The following is a 17,148-nucleotide window of genomic DNA, read 5'->3' as shown; positions in this document are numbered from 1 at the left end:
CGATTTATTTAGTCGTTTAATTGGTATGATTAGACATGAATTATCCTATACTAGACTGGTCTGAGTGAGTAACATTCAAAATTGGAATCTACAAGGAATACCTATTATACTTCTATTCAGTGCGAAACTTGTTCTATTTGCGTGCGTGGTAATGTACTTTTGTTAATTTTTTCTATTTTATGGAAAACGTGGGAAACATTTTGGTTGAACAAACACATAATTTCATTCAAACTTATTAGTAAATCGATGTTCTAAACAAGTCTCTGTGGAGGGCATCATCGTTGTGTGTAGTACTGACTGACTGCTGCACATAAATAGGATTCAAATCAGAGGGAATTTTTTCAACTTACTGCAATAGCAGTAGGATCGAGCGTTGGATACGCCCCGGAATTTGACGGACCTCATCGTACACCTCGGTTCGGAGGAACCGATTTATCGAATACAGTACCATTTGCTATCATTCGCATTCCACCGGTTTCGGTCCCCGTCCGGAGGCAATCTTGCATACTTCGCCGAAGAGATCCTTCAGCATGGAAGCTTGCCGTCCCTGTTGACCGTCCAGGGTGACGGTCGGAATGAAGCTGACCGGTGGTCGCAGTGCATGCGTCGCTTCACCGTGCAGTTTGAGCAATTCAGCCCCGTGCGGACTGTCGTAGCATTTTTGGATAGACTCGATTTCTACGCCGTTCTCCTTGGCACACCGGTAGAATGCATCCTTCGGGATCATATTGTCAAGGATCATACAGGCGACCATGTTCAGGCGGATTTTGGCATCGTGTACGGCTTCCACGACACAGGCGTGAATGGTGTTCGCTTCGCATTCGATGGGGCCGTGCTGGCAGTCGAATGCCAACGAGCCGTCCGATTTGGTGCTAGTCTGCGAAAAGAGAGAACGTAGTATATTAGATGTGAACGATGATCGGCTTTTTTTGGTGTAAAGAACTGGAACACGAAAGTAGATAACAATTTAACTCGAATTGGTACTCGGTTCTTCCCTCCCATTGGTTAGTTTTTGCACCTTGTGGCTGGTGGGCGGGCTTAATTTCATGCTTTTTAGTGGAGTGTTGGAGACGGTGGGTTTATGGCCGGCGTTGCTGGCTCATGCCGCAATAGAATGGAGCCATGGGCAGGCAATGGGGATTACTAAGCTTCCCCTCTCTGATGAACCACTGCATGAGAGAACCAAAGATCTAGTCTAGCAGTGATAGTATCACACTTGTTACTCCATTGTTTGAGAGCCGCGTTGTAGTACGCTTACGTATAGGCACTGACGTTGGGTGCGATACTGGCGGGTTTTGCCGCAAATCACTCTTATTTTTTTTACGCCGGTAGATTTATTTGGGTTTGCAAGGGAATTGTACTATTGAAATATTTCAGAAAGTGCCCAATTGGAACATTTACCCTATACAATATACAATTTAAAATTAGCTTGGAAACTAACTATAAAGTGAAGCATTTTGGTCACTTGAAGGTGTCACCTGGGACGAACAAAGATATAATTAATATATGTCAAAGCCAGAAGTACTTGAAACACGTTAAATTTTAGTTTAAAAGCATGGGTTATGATTGTGTAGGTAGATTAGAGATTTCAGTTATTTACTAAATAAGACTAAATAATCATTAAATGAACTTCAATTAGAGAATTAAAAAGTTAATTAACATAAGTGATAGGACGCGGGGGGTCCGCTTAGGGAGACAACTAGCTTTTAGAGTTGTATAATAAATCTTTCTATTTAGTATATTTGTTAATTACAGGCAATGTCAATAGCAGTCATATCTTCAATCAAGCGCTTGCGAATAAGTGATGTTTTAGGAAAGGTGTGTTAAATATGTTGATAGGTTTGAAATAAGAATTAAAATTGTTGTGCTTTAGTTTTCGGTAAGGTATGATGTGTCAACTAAACCCTTTTGAACCAACTTTCAAAAATCAAATTGATTGAGTGATTTATTTAAAGACACCTTCATTGAAACATTGCGTTGCGTTAGAAAACAGTATTCACAAGTCATATCTAACATAGTAGTAGTAGCAGTGTCGCATAATCTAATCACAATTTCTGCAAATAGTGCTAGAGGGGCCAGCAGGGCTGAATACGGATCAAAACTAACATAACTCTTAACACTAAAATGATCCTGGAACTAACACTCATCCATTGCACTTTTAGTTATATATTAGTTTTATTTTCCAACTAATTTATATCTAGATAGAGCTGGAATTAGGGCGTTACAACTACTGTAAACAATGACTTTTATGGAATTCTAGGAACTCAAGGTACGCCCACGCAAACCAACACAACCGTCAGGTAGGGGAACTCTTCCTCTACCAGATGGTATTGTTGATTTGCGTTGGCGAGCCTTAACTTTCTAGAAATCATCGTTATCGTTATCGAAATCAAAGTTATTGTTTACAAAAGCTGTTACGCCCTAATTCCAGTTCTATCTAGATCTATGCTTCTTTCTATTGTTTGGATCAAGTACAACTAATACTAATCTACCTTTATGTATGCTTTACTCCCTTTTAACCCATTATCTTTATGAATGGCGAATCATATGGGGAACTCAAAGAAATAACGTGATTTCAATGGACTAAGGAGAAGGAATAGAATTACTTCGAACAGGATATCAAACAAATTCAGGACCAATCCAAATGAGACAATAAACCAACAAGGCATCGGGGCGTTATATACTCGGAGAGGTATTTGATAAATAATCAAAAAGTGGGGAGTTAAAATCATAGTGAAGCCAAGGATCATGAGCGGTAATCGTCAATAATTCATTAATTAGTAGAAATATCGATAACTTTTTCAAAGAAACGTATCGGTTTTTGTAGGCGGTGCGTTTGATCGTCGATTTGGCGTAACTGGAGACTCGCCCACGCATGCTAGCACTATCATCATATAGGGGAAATTTTCCTCTACCTGCTAGTGGTGTTTGGTAAACGTGTGCGAGCTGCCGGTTGCGCCGGATCGACGATCGGATGCATTGTTTGCAGGAGCTGGTGCGTCCCTTTGAAAAAGTAATCGAGAAATAACCATATTATCCTATTATTTGTTATTTCTATTGTTATATATCAATGAAATTAGTCATTACAGAGTAACAGAACGAGTTTAAAACAGACGGGGAAGGACAATAGACACAAGTTGACACATTACACAAGACAAGTGGGGGTTAATACACAAGACAAAATGACAAAATAAGTGACGACAGAAGACAAGACTGGGACAAAAATCAACCTTTAAAAAAAAAACAAGACTGCGCAATTATATTATCAAAACTATTTGGATCAACACAAAAACAACAGTGACCAAGCGGGTACCATAGCCTAAGAACGTCTGTGGTTCGTTGGTTGGTTGGTTGGTAGTCTTTATTAAGGAGATTTTCAGCCAGAGAGAACGTCTGTGTGTTGATTTAAAATACATGCTCATAGAAGCAAAATTTATCAATAAAAGGGGTCCAGTGTAGAGTTTAAGCAAGTGTATGCTACCACTGTGATCACTACAAAAAAAAACCCCGAATTGGTACTCGGTTCTTGGAATGTCAGCATCACCAATGGACCTGAGCGGCTTTTTGGGATTATGCTACATTATGTAATGTTGCATTGAAATACTTTAAATCGTGTTAAATTTAAATGTTCCCTCATTTCAAATCCGTTGAACCATTCTGAACGGCCATCCCGTTGTGGTTATATCACATCATTGCTAATAATCTGTATATCTATATCTTTTCCGGTACCATGGAGTTAACAAAGTAAAAGTGAAAGAAGAGCTGCAAAATGTAGCACATGCGATGCCTTTTAGAATGCTTCATAGGAATACCGTGCATAGGTTTATCGTGAGATAGGATTGAAATGATTTCATTTTCAAAATATATTGAGGGTGGCACACTTGCCCTGGGTGACCTTCTTGCCCCTAGTTTCCCTACTCGTTAAGAAAATTCCCGGAGACACTGTCCATTTTCCGCATTGATGTTACAGTTCACTTGGCAGTGGAGTGTTGATCGCTATTTCAACTAATTTCAACGGGTACATTGATCCCACTCCGGTAAATGTATCTCTAGAACAGCTTTGGGTTAAGTTGAAACTGCATCAATGTTCAGTTAGTATTGGTGTAATTTACCTTCCATCTGACCGCAAGAATGATTTACTTAGCGTGAATAACCATATCGAGTCTATCGAAGCGATACATTCACACCTTGGGAATAACGATCATGCTATTCTTCTTGGCGATTATAATCAATCGGGACTTGTCTGGAACACACCAAGCAACGATCGCCCTTCCGTAGATGCATTGCAATCTCACATCTCTGTTGCTTGCGCCTCGTTACTCGATGGCTTCAATCTGCATGGTCTGTATCAAGTTAACTAGGGGAATTTACGTATTCTCGGCAACCTAAGCAGCGACCTTCTTTCTATAGCCTTTTTCTCTAAGGAACGCACACATATGCAGTATTGGTTTGTTTACAATCTTTTGCTGCCAGCTGCTCTAACAATTTCAGTCGAAAGAATTGTCAAAAACTGTTTTGAAACACTTTAACAAAGCTCCAATCTTCTCTAGTGAGAGCGAGTATTGTCGGCAACCAGCTTTTCTTCGGCAACCGTTCCATTTGAACTGCATGTAAATCTGCTGTTCTATTATCGGCAACCTGAAATCAGCTACAATTTGTAGTGCGTGTGTTGCATTTCAAGAAAACCTTGCTAGATTGCTTTTTCTCAGTGGTAAAAGTATAGTCAAATTGAAGCTGAAAGCATAAAGAATCGTTTGCATGCATTCAGCGAAGTGTTTTTGTAAGAAAATCCAGTGAAAATAGTGTCTCAATTTGTGTTGCCGAAAATAGTCTGGCATGCCGAAGCCGTCATTTCCCCTATATTACTAATCAGAACATGCGAATCTTGGATTTCGCTTTGGTGAATGAAGCAACGCTCTCTCGATGCCAGATTGAAGCAGCTGTAGAACCACTCTCTTTTCTTGATGCCGATCATCCCGCTTTTGAAGTAACTATTAGTCTCGCACAGCCTACTGAATTTGAGAGTTTCCCGGACGAACCTGGACTTGACTTTCACCGCGCTGATTTTGGAGGATTACTTGAAGCGCTTCGCCAAACTGACTGGCACATCCTTGAATCCGCTGAAGATATTGACATTGCTGTAGAGTACTTCACCAGTGTGTTGAAGAGTTACTAAAGGGTGATACGGTCAAAATTTGGTCAAGGGAAAACGCGTGTAAATCGGTGAAATCGTTTATTTAAAAAATCAAATTAAATTTCTTTTTCAAGTTCAATTAGTATAAAATTCAGGAAAAATATTCAGTTAGGCTTCCGCTTTTCCAAATCCGAATTGCCGGGCCTTACGCTTGACCCCTGCCATCAGATTTTGTACAGCCACCTTGTCCACCTTCTTCGCCGCAGAAAGCCAGTTTGCCTTGAACTGCTGCTCGCCCTTAGCAGTTTTTTTGGTCTTCTTTAGGTTCCGCTTGACAATAGCCCAGTATTTCTCAATTGGGCGGAGCTCTGGCGTGTTGGGAGGGTTCTTGTCCTTGGAAACCACCTGCACGTTGTTGGCGGCGTACCACTCCATGGCCTTTTTACCGTAATGGCAAGATGCCAAATCCGGCCAAAACAGTACGGAACAACCGTGTTTCTTCAGGAAAGACAGCAGACGTTTATTCAAACACTCTTTCACGTAAATTTCTTGGTTGACAGTCCCGGAAGCTATGAAAATGCTGCTTTTCAAGCCACAGGTACAGATGGCTTGCCAAACCAGATATTTCTTTGCGAACTTTGACAGTTTCATGTGCTTGAAAACATCTGCTACCTTTCCCCTTCCTTTTGCCGTATAAAACTCCTGTCCCGGAAGCTGCTTGTAGTCGGCTTTGACGTAGGTTTCGTCGTCCATTACCACGCAGTCAAACTTCGTCAGCATCGTCGTGTACAGCCTCCGGGATCGCGCTTTGGCCGTCGTATTTTGTTTATCATCGCGATTTGGAGTCACTACCTTCTTGTAAGTCGATAGTCCGGCTCGTTTTTTGGCTCGATGCACGGTTGTAGACGATACACCCAGCTTATTTGCGGCATCTCGGAGAGAGAGGTTAGGGTTTTCGCTTGAAACTACCGGCAACTCTCTTTGTCATCTCAGCGGCTTCCGGTTTTCGATTTTCCCCCGATCCAGACTTCCTGGCTGTCGACAAACGTTCCCCAAACACTTTAATTACATTTGTAACGGTTGATTTGGCAACTTTTAGCGATTTTGCCAACTTTGCGTGCGAGTAGCTCGGATTTTCGCGATGCGCGAGCAAAATTTTGATACGCTGCTCTTCTTGCTTGGACGGCATTTTGACAACTGAAGAGTGAATTCCAAAATCAAAATAGGAGCAACATTCTACACACACACACCTTCAAAATGAGGGGTGTTCAGGTTTTTTAAATGCAAAATTGAAAGAAATACGTCAAGTTGATATTGACCAAGTTTTGACCGTATCACCCTTTAGGTTGATTTTGTTCCACTGCGCAGGCCATCTTCGAAACCACCTTGGGGAAATATACATTTACGACGACTCAAACCTCTCTCTCGGTCATGTTCCCCGTGTTTAAAAAGGGGGATCGACAGAACATCGAGAATTACAGATGAATAACTTCGTTGTGTGGTTGTTCGAAGGTTTTCGAAATCATAATAAATTATGTACTTTTCGACTCCTGCAAGAATTATATTTCTACTGATCAGATCAACATCTACCAATCTCGTCCAGTTTACTTCGTTTTGCACACGCAACATTGATGCTGGTGCTCAGATCGACACCGCATACACTGATTTGAAATCAGCTTTCGATAGAGTTGACCACGGAATATTACTGAAACGTCTAGGAAGAATTGGTGTCTCTGCGGATCTTGTTAGCTAGTTTGGATCACACCTTACGGATCGTAGCCTCACCGTTAATATCGGATTTGAATCTTCGGAACAATTTTCAAACTTATCTGGCGTACCACAGGGTAGCAACCTGGGTCCTTTGTTATTCTCACTCTTCATCAACGAGCTTTCTCTCGTACTACCATCTGGCTGCCGTGTATTTTACGCTGATAACGTCAAAATATACATGATCACAGGAGAAACTGACGCGCCGGAGTTACTAGGTCAACTTAACCTTTACGTTCCTGAACGATTACTTCGCCAACGGAACTTTTTGCTGCTTGAGCCCCGCAACTCCTTGTACGGTCTTCATGATCCTGTCCGCTTTATGTCGACTAGGTTCAACGAAGTCTACATCCTCCTCGACTTCAACTCTACTGTGGCAACATTTAAGCGTAGACGGACTGAATCGCATTAATGGATCGAGTGAGATTCGTTATTGTGAAAAGTGAGTAATATTCCATTGCTCCTAAATTGTAACGATTATGCTACTTGTAACATTTTTTTTTCTCGATTCACCACTGCCGACGAGGATTGCTTCGGATGATGGATGTCCAATGGAGCTGATAGAATTATAATTTTTTTATGTTTTTGACTACAGTTGATATTTGAAGCCATGTCCACTTTATGTTATGTTCACAGATGTGCTTGTTTTGTAATGTTTGTACTGTATTGTGAAAAGATATGGGGTTTTTACGCCATTTAAATTGTCTTTTCCCCATCACATTCATTAAGACGACAAAAAGTCAGTCAGATGAATAAATAAATAAAATAAATAAATAAATAAATAAATTAGACACAACTAGGAACTTAAGATCATCATACAAAGATACTGGACGTCAAAATGTCGTAGAACACATCAGAAATAACATGGGAGACTAGTAGCGACTAGCAGTGATGCAGAAAAGGACAAAACGAGCTCACAAATAGGCACGAAAATTGGATAGAATAGTGAAGAAACAGCTAAAGAGATCGTTTTAAATTTTGAATTTTCAATATTGCTCATATACACAAAACAATGATTGGGAAGGACCAGCAGGGCACCTGATAGAAGCGATTTGGATGGGGAGAGTGAAATTGTCAACTCCCTGTTGTTAACATCTCGTGGAAAAAGAGATGGCTCTTCTCCACACTCATTGGGGTATCCTTCTGTCGGACGACTCGTTTTTTGACCGATTGTTTGATCATTTGGCTGGAAGGAGATTCTCTATCATCCCGTGGAGGCGTATTATACTGCCTATAATCGCATATCAGTCCCATATGGATTTTCTTCAATTTTAAGATAATAACTTTATCCACTATCAATTGGCATCTACTTTCATATTACGTGATATAACTACGGACTTTGATTATGGAAAATGTGAAAACAACATCAAGTTTGTCCCATCAAGCAAAGTAGTCGCATATCAGTCCCATCCTGAAATTCAATCATCCAGAGGTCTAGCCACATTTCTGTTTTTTGAATCGCCATATTTTTCGTTAATATAACAATACATGCAAGCTTCATTGCAACTGATTTTAACTTGACAAAATTGTCGATTAATTTACTATGATTGTTTTAATATTTACATGGAAATTGCACTTCTTAACTTCAGCTGCCATTTTCTCAATGCCTACTTTTTCCATATGGGACTGATATGGGGTTATAGGCAGTATAGGTGAATTTACCTATCGATACACCAAAACCATTTTTGGCCCTTCATACAGTGACATGTTGAGGACTATCAGAGGTAATTAAGCTTGATCAAATCAAACAGTGAGGAGCGCCCGCTGCTATCGGACCTAGTTTCCGTGCTACAATGAGTGGTAGACAATTATCATCATCATCATCAAGAGGAGCATAGTGAACAGGTGGGGCATAATGAGCATCCTGCACTCCAATCCCAAACCTCTAATTGTTCGATACAAATTAATTGGTGGCAGGTTCAATATCACCATTGCAATGATTGATGATCAATTATTTTGTTTCGAACCATACGAAATTTTATAAAAAAAAAACCATGGCTCTTGGATATGTACAAAATTTTAGGCTTCTAACACTTTGAAGCATTCACCCATGTTCCAAGTGTTTTTGTATGGAAAACACGGTTCGAACGAAAACAAGAATATGGGTGATTGCATTTCAGCATTTCAAGAAAATAGTAAGACCAACTAAAGGTAGTTTTGAAGAGATTACACTGTGCTAGGACTTTCTATGACAGATCATTATTACCATATTTGACTTTCTTATTGTTTCCTGAGTTAAACCTTAAATATACTTTTGTCAAATACATTGTTTTTTTTTAGTTCTCAGACCTAATTTTTGATATTCTGTACTACCTATGGACAAGTTTAAATGCCCGCGCTAGAAGAAATATATGAGATATCAGAATTAGAATATATATTAATAGAATTCCATTAATTATTTTAAGGTTCCAATCAAATTCCCGGTTGTTTTCAATTCCCGGGTAATTTCCGGTTCAATGGCCACCCTGAATTTAGGCGCAACTTTAAGACGTGGCTTAAGCTGTGTTAACTTCTGCTATCGTAAGAACGCTCAATTTAAAATTTTAATGTTTTTAACATGTATACCATTAACATGTGCGCCCATTCACCGCTCACTTTAGTACAAAATCAAGTTCACATCGTTAGTAAAATTTCTTTTCATAAATATATTGAGCATATGTTTCCACTAGGTTATTATCATAAGATTGTGGATAAAATATAAAACATCCAAAACAATGCTGTTAAAATTGATTTCGAGACATATTAGTACGCATTACATGGTTTGTAAGCTATTAAGGTTCAACAAAGAATAAGTAAATTTTTAACATCCTTCAATCATCATCATCATTAGTTACCCATACATTCACCGATTATTAGATTATTAATACGTGAATTTAAAAAATGAATTTCATGATTTTAGAACCAACTTCTCCAGGGTAAAACGCATTCACTGTATTTACCTACTTACTAGTGTTCTTCGAAGCATTACCCAATTACACGCATAATAAATTATGAGCAAATCCAAAAACTATACATCGATGTGCTCATAATTTATTATGCTCATGCTCATAGTTGGCCATCCAAGTGTATCTGCGGCATAAATGTGACAAACACACTCTAATGTCCAGACAAGTCGAGAATGTTTCCAACCCGAAAAACTCCTTAATAGGATCGAGAACCGAATCCACGGCCTGCATTTGCATTGAAACATTTTTACTTTCGAATCGACGTTTTACGTTTTTCATAGCAACAAACATCAAACTATGACCTGCTAAACCAGCCTTGTTCATCAACCTTTCTAAACTTGTTTTTTTTTCAATTACCTACCGTATATCAATATGCTCGATGAACATGTTTCAGGCTGCATTTTGTTTGTTTCTCATGAATTCTGGCTAAAATTTATAATGATCAACAATATTGGACTAGAATGATCACTACTGAGATCCGCACGTTGAACAGTGCTGTGCAAAACGAACATTGGTATCAACAAAACGGACTTCTCAGAGAGCGTCCTATTTGCATGACCAAACAAAGGAGTAAACTAATTTTCCTGAATATATCGAGTCGAATATGTCTACCTAGGGGCTGTTCATAAGCCACGTAGACACTTTAGAGGGCTGGCAAGTGTCTACGGTCCATACAAATTTACAAAAATCAAAAACCTTTCAAAAACTATCTACGTAGCTTATGAACAGCCCAGCCCCACTTTATAGTATAGATACCTAATACAACACTCACCGATGCCTTTCCGTACGGAACAAATTGAATGTCAATCAAATGGGGTGCCCGGGCAAAGGTTGGCTCAAGCTGTTTGATGATGAAATTTTTCGAATCCGGACAAAGTGCTTCGTAGAAGACCATCACGTAGACTGCCGCGTCAGCTGGGCGAGCTAAGGAATCATCCTAAAAAAAGACAACAAATCCATGCATAATTAAACCACTCGGACCGATACATCATTATTGGGAAGACGGATTTACCTGTAATTGATTCGATTCCGGAGCATTAGTGAAGCTCTTGTAGAGTAGTATCACTACTACTACGAATAGGAGCAGGTAGACAATTCGCAAGAAGCGTTTTTGGTACATGTTGGGGCGTTTTGCTGTAGCTTATCGGGACTAGATTTGATTATGACGGTATAATAAATTCTTGGCAGCAGTAAAGCAAGGCGGGTAATCTGCAAACTAATCGTTTTTTCTCGCTGATTATAAGACCATATCTGCACGGCGAATTGAAACTTGTGGCATTGTTTTATCGCACGAATGCAGCTTGCAATACAATGGCAACAATATTTAATGACTCCACTTGGGACTTGGTATGGGTAATGTTAATGTATATGGAGGCAATCAAAAGAAAAATTTGCACTTATCAGCAATCATACGTGAAAAAAAATCACTCAAGCGACACCGGATCGTAACTTCACCGACAAATAAATACAACTAACATAAATAACAGTTAACTTATTACACTAAATTTGAATACAATCGTTTAACACCGCAGCAAGTCTATAAGTATTGGACAATAGGTCTTCTCCGCACAGAATGTCAGGATAGGAAGAGATGTATTCGGCTATCTAACTACTCGATAGCCTGGCTACGTATTGCGCTGCTGAGAATGTCCTTATCACTGAACTATAGAAGCTGAATCTAGCTTGGCGTTTGATTTGACGTCGTGGAATTGGTTTCTTTCAAGCGGCACAAATCAATCAACGTCATGGAGAACAGGTCCGGCAGTGTGAATTTGCCGACTCTTTAATTCTCCCAATGATGTACAAAGAGAGGTGAGGCAGATTGTGAAGTATGCGACAATGACCACTTTGTCAAGCAGTTTTGGCGTGACTTTCTACCAGTGATTTCACAAAACTGGACCAAATAATTTATATTTTTCTATGAAACTCACAAATGTTGGCTACTTTTCTCGAGGTTCTACAAGAAAAAATCTCAAAATAATGTTTTATTTTTTTAAAGTTCGAGTGGTAGTAAACGTCATTTTAAGTACTCGAATAAAGTGGTTAATTAGTGACGGCACTAATTGCTTGATCGTACAGTGGTTTCACTCACACAACTTAACCGATTGTTTTACCTCGGTAATCCATTAATTGTAATTCTTCCACTGTTCATATTTATCGCGATATTTATTTGACGTCACACTCATCGTTGCGTAAGAACAGCGGTAGATTGAAAGAGATAATGCATTATTTTTGCCAGACCTGTTACCCATGACATTGCAACCCTGCGCATCGGAGAGCGTATTAACAACATATAACCAAGGGGGGGAGGTGGCTGTCAAATACGAACAATCGTCGCCTACCTCGCATAACTGGTTCCAAACTTAAACAAGCCATAAGAAACCTACAGCGTTCGTTTACGTTTGGAACCAGTTTCATACAAGATGATCAGTAGGCTGATTTGACAGCACATCCCCCCCCCCAGCATATAACCCGTTCACATTACAACGTATATCACGTGATATACACTGTCTTGCAATGAGCACTCATACATCTAGTTTTCACTGGAAATCCTTTGTATGCGTGTTCATTGCAAGACAGCCTATATTACGTGATATAGGCTGTAATGTGAACGGGGTATATAGACGAGTGCACGGATGGATTTGAGTTCACTCACTCGACAAAAAGTGACACAACAGCGGGGCCCTGTTTACTAATAATGAACACATATGTGTTCATATGTGACCGAACACATATGTGTTCATATGTGACCGAACACATATGTGTTCATTTTTAGTAAACAGGGCCCCGCTGTTGTGTCACTTTTTGTCGAGTGAGTGAACTCAAATCCATCCGTGCACTCGTCTATAGTGTAGCCGTGTAAAATCGATTTGTTTATTATTTTCAACCACGAAATCAGCTGTCAAAGTGTTCGACTTGACAGCGGTTTGTTTTTTATTTTCAACCAGTAAAATTCTAGTATTAGTGAAACTGCTCACTAATACAAGAGCAAATTTTCATTATGTCGTAAGTAACATTCGCACCAATCCGAGAAAAATATAGTTTTGTTTTGATGACCGAAAAGTTATTCCTATTTCCAAGTAAACACATATAATCTCATAGTGATAGCAATGTTTAACATATTTAGCAGGGTTTAAATCATACAAATGCAAATCGCTAGCTTTCATGCTAAAAAATACTGGTTTTTGAGTCAAAAGTTATTATACGACGTTTGGTTACCCCTATTGTTACTAAAGTCAAAGTGGATATTCGGGAGAATTATCAATTCCGTCTCCTTACGTGCAGCCCATTCATAATTTTAGGACCACCGAAATCATCTTAGCAACAAACAGTTCGATTTATTCACTTTAATAATGAGAAAGCGAAACGACGAACGTACACTTTTCACGGGTTTCTCAGCACTGTTACTTCAGTCAAACGGCATCTCCATAGAAATTGGGTGACTTAAGTAACATCGAAAACTATTTTGATCGGAAGGTGATTACGTCAAAAACCAATTTGACTGGTAAATAAATTTAAAAATGGGATTTGATCCTATATTCGGACAGTATATAGTGTAATAGCAGGAGAATCGATTGACACTGATAGCTCGACTTTGTTTACCTTTGTTACATTCGACGTAATGAAAATTTGCTCTTGAATACTAACTCTATAGGGCGTCGTTGTGCCAATTTGGTCGTGGCACATTTCGGGTATGAGAGAGTAATAATTGCAGTTGGATCAAAAGTGCCTGAGAAAAATTCAAAATGTGATAACAGTCGTCCATACTTTAACTAAAGGGCTTTAATCAAGGCTGATCTGAAAAACAACTTTTGAAGGAAGACAGCTCTAATAAAAAAATACCGCATAAACGAACGATAACTCACATAGTCGATTTTTTCCACAAATGGTTTGGATGATATCCCAAACACGTCGTTAAACAAAATAACCATACAAATTTTATTAAGGAGAAGATAATTCTAGCAGAAAGTAAATACTCTTTTGGAGATGGTCCCGGTACAGTGGTTGACATCCATTCTTCTCACGCAAAAAACCACAAGAACAATGAGATTACGGGGCCCGTGTGTTGACCATCTGTCTTTCAACGCTTGGGGAAATGGAAAAGGCTAATCTAATACCACCGACAAACCGACATGAAACTAAAACTTAGCTCTTGATCGAGAATACGGTGGATTCAAATGTGCAGCGATCCCATCTGTCAAAACCATAGAAATTTGTTATCTAGATACAAATAATTTGCCCGGAATAGATTAGGCACGAACCAACTCATACATTTAGTATGTGTGTTCGTGGCTAGGATACACATTTTTCGCGAACACGGCGGCAGATGTCAGTTTTGTGCTTTGATCAGAAATTTGATGTTACTTTGTATGATCATTCATGTCGGTTTGTCGGTGCTAATACCATAGAGGAAACTCTAAGACCAGAAGGTCCCGAAGAAACGAGCTCAACTTTTGGCTCAGCTCTGGTACTATCTTCGGTCCCAAGCTAATCGATGCACCCCTCGAAACATAGGAAATCCACGAACCCTTCATTTTATCTGTCAATTTTTCATAGCGAATCAAAACAAACATAGTGTAGTACTGGAATTTATACTAGAATGGGGTACGTTAATCGTTTGCTTGGGACCAATAGGCTAGTCAAGTAGTGAGCCAATTTAAAATCGATAGTTTCGTATTGATTGTTGGTAATAGTATGGAAACGAGAGGGTTAACAGCATTTTTCGTACTCTTATGGTGGTAAGCTCCAACTCGGATTAACTTTTAATACCGTCCCTGTTTGGATGATCTGCAAAGTGTTTGCTTAGAGTTGTATTAATTAACTCTGATGTCGACATTAAAGCAGCCTGTTATTCTTGATCGGGATTTAATCCGAGGATAATACAGGTTGGAGCTTACCACCATTATCGATACATATTAGGTACACACGGCCAGTGAGATTAACCCAAATTTGAGTTCAGTTTACTTATAATCGCCAAAATTGCAGGAACTCAGCGATGAGTAAATTGCCTTATGCTTTCCTGTGGAAAACCTAAAAAATCTGCCGGAAAATGAGGAAAATTTGAACATGAGGCAAATTACCCATCGCTGAGTTCCATTTATGAATAAACTGAACTCAAATTTATGTTGATTTCCATGGCAGTGTACCAAAATACACCACGAGATCTGAAATTTAAATTGGTCAAAAATGTGCTACGTTATTTTTGCGTGCTCCCTTACGATAATACTTCCAGGAGTTTTTCGGATCGTTGTGAGACTTTGAGGCTAATGCATCGTTTTATAATTTTTATTAAACGTTATATCGTTTTATTTTTGATATCTTTTCTTCTTTCTCCATATTTCAAAAAAGAGTACATTTTCGCTTATACAATCTTCTGTTTTTGTGTGTTTCTTTTTATACAAATGGATAGCTAATTTTCTTTACTCTTCATTTCTACCTCTTACTCCCCAATCATTCGCATTCTATTTCTGGTGACCAACACTAGCCCGGAACAACTCAATTGTGCTTCTTCTGCACAATCAGTCGCCCGTACTTGTGTGTGTGTATGTGTGGTACAATTAATCACTTGTGGTTTTTTTTTGTTCTTGTGTGTGTTATGCACAATGCACAAAAAATAAACCATTTCGGTTTTGTGTGTGTGTTTTATACTGAAGACTTTAATTGCTTTTCGGAAAATATATATGTATTTAGGTTTATTTTCAGGAAGAAACCATTTTCTATTTCCTTTCCTTCCCCGATTTTTTTTTTCTATCTCGAGAGAGAGAAACGAAGTGTGATTTACGTTCTATAAGTTGAAAACAAATAATGCATCAATTTATCTACTTTACAAATAAATTATTCGGTTTTGCGCTGCGTTCTGCTGGATTTTCCTGCGGCTGTTTTTTTTTTATCTTTTTGCTAAATTAAATGCTTTACAAAACATTGTGTGGATAATAATTAGGAATAGGTAATGGAAACCCTAATTGGATGGTTGCATACCTATACAAGCTATAATAGGAAATAACTACGTTTAAAATAACCATACAAAACAAAAAATAAACGATAAAACAGATGGCGTCGTTGCAGTTGTTGCGGTTCCTAAAATGTAGAGGAAGATAAATTTCCAACCTATTTTATTGTAACTGTCATTACACAAATGGAAAAGTAATCGTTATTAGGAATCATTCAGCGTCTTCTAGATTTATACACATTTTTTGTTTGTTTTATAATTAAATTAAGTTAATGGTTGTTTTTAAGCCTACATTACATAATACATATGATCATTCAAAATCAAATAGTGTTGAAGGTTTTTTTTTTCAATGACGTTGCCTTTTTTTTCTCTGGATTACTTTTGTCGATGAATCGAGTTAGTAGTTTTCGTTTAAATTAAATTTAAGGACTTATTAATTAGCATTTAGACCTAGAAATTCTGGTTTTCCTTTCTTTCAGAGCTTACAGAATAATAATTTCTTACAGTTTAGATAACGAATGCTGCTTCTTTTTTTGGGCTTCCCGAAACGCGTTTTTCTTTATTTTTTTCTCTGATGCATACTTAATAGGATTTTTTTTGTTCTTTATTTTAATGATATAGTTATGAAAAATGGAGTTCGTGTTGATCTTTTTTTTTCTGTTTCTTTATACAAATTTTATTCACACAATTCAATGAAGCTCCTCTCTTGCTGTGCTCTTTGCTTTGTTCTCTCATTCATTCAAACTTAATTTTTTATTGCGCGATTCTTTTTTTATAGCAAGATTCATGACTGATTTGTTTTTTTTTTGTTATCTAATGATATAGAATGAACTAAAAAGAAGAAAAAAACAGGAAGGGTTCTTTTTAAATAAGTTGAATAATTATTCTGCGAGCTATAAAACATTGCTTCTTTCGTTCGATTCATTTAATTTTTCTCCTATTCAACATGGGCACATCTGTTGCTGCTGCTGCTGCTGCTGTTTACCTAGTTTTAGTTTTAAGGGGTGTTGTAGTAATAAATAACCTATTAAGAATAGTTTTTTAAAAACTATAAACTTACTCGGTATGATCTGAGAAAAAAAAAATGTGTTGCCATTTGAATACCTATGCTGTCGTACATCGACGGATACAGGAGGGAACGATTAGAACGGGAAATGGAGTTTTGTTTTCTAAAAAAGCAAATCTATCTGTGATTCTTGGTTGGCTGGTTGGTTGGGTGTAAGCTTTGCTTGGAACTGAACACAATGTTTACCACTAATAAGTAAATTTAATTTTAGTTCCGTGATGTTGAATCGTGTCGAGTTGATGTCATTTGTCTGCAGGCAGCAGTGAAAATTTGTGAGCCTAAATTT

The 17,148-nt window shown here is 38.3% G+C and overlaps 1 protein-coding gene across 1 annotated transcript; it reads right to left on the bottom strand.

Moving 5' to 3' along the window:
- Positions 1-196: 196 nt before the first annotated feature.
- LOC135703308 (GILT-like protein 1) lies at positions 197-11,504 on the bottom strand. The gene is made up of 3 exons (XM_065224494.1): positions 10,859-11,504; positions 10,619-10,783; positions 197-877 (listed from the first exon to the last, which is right to left on the bottom strand). Exons 1-3 carry the CDS (start codon positions 10,964-10,966, stop codon positions 458-460), a joined length of 693 nt encoding a protein of 230 aa, XP_065080566.1. The 5' UTR covers positions 10,967-11,504; the 3' UTR covers positions 197-457.
- Positions 11,505-17,148: the final 5,644 nt, after the last annotated feature.

Source organism: Ochlerotatus camptorhynchus, unplaced genomic scaffold (genome assembly GCF_037179485.1).
Source record: "Ochlerotatus camptorhynchus isolate MF236.1 unplaced genomic scaffold, CSIRO-AGI_Acam_v1.1 ptg000211l, whole genome shotgun sequence".
NCBI lineage: Eukaryota > Metazoa > Arthropoda > Insecta > Diptera > Culicidae > Ochlerotatus > Ochlerotatus camptorhynchus.
This window is presented reverse-complemented; position numbering and strand designations above follow the sequence as displayed.

Excerpts from the sequence above, each read along its gene's own strand:
- LOC135703308 (XM_065224494.1), bottom strand. The coding sequence starts at position 10,966 with ATGTACCAAAAACGCTTCTTGCGAATTGTCTACCTGCTCCTATTCGTA. Across the intron at positions 10,784-10,858 it reads CGGAATCGAATCAATTACAG|GATGATTCCTTAGCTCGCCC; the intron begins GTAAATCCGTCT and ends GTCTTTTTTTAG. Across the intron at positions 878-10,618 it reads TTCCGTACGGAAAGGCATCG|ACTAGCACCAAATCGGACGG; the intron begins GTGAGTGTTGTA and ends CTCTTTTCGCAG.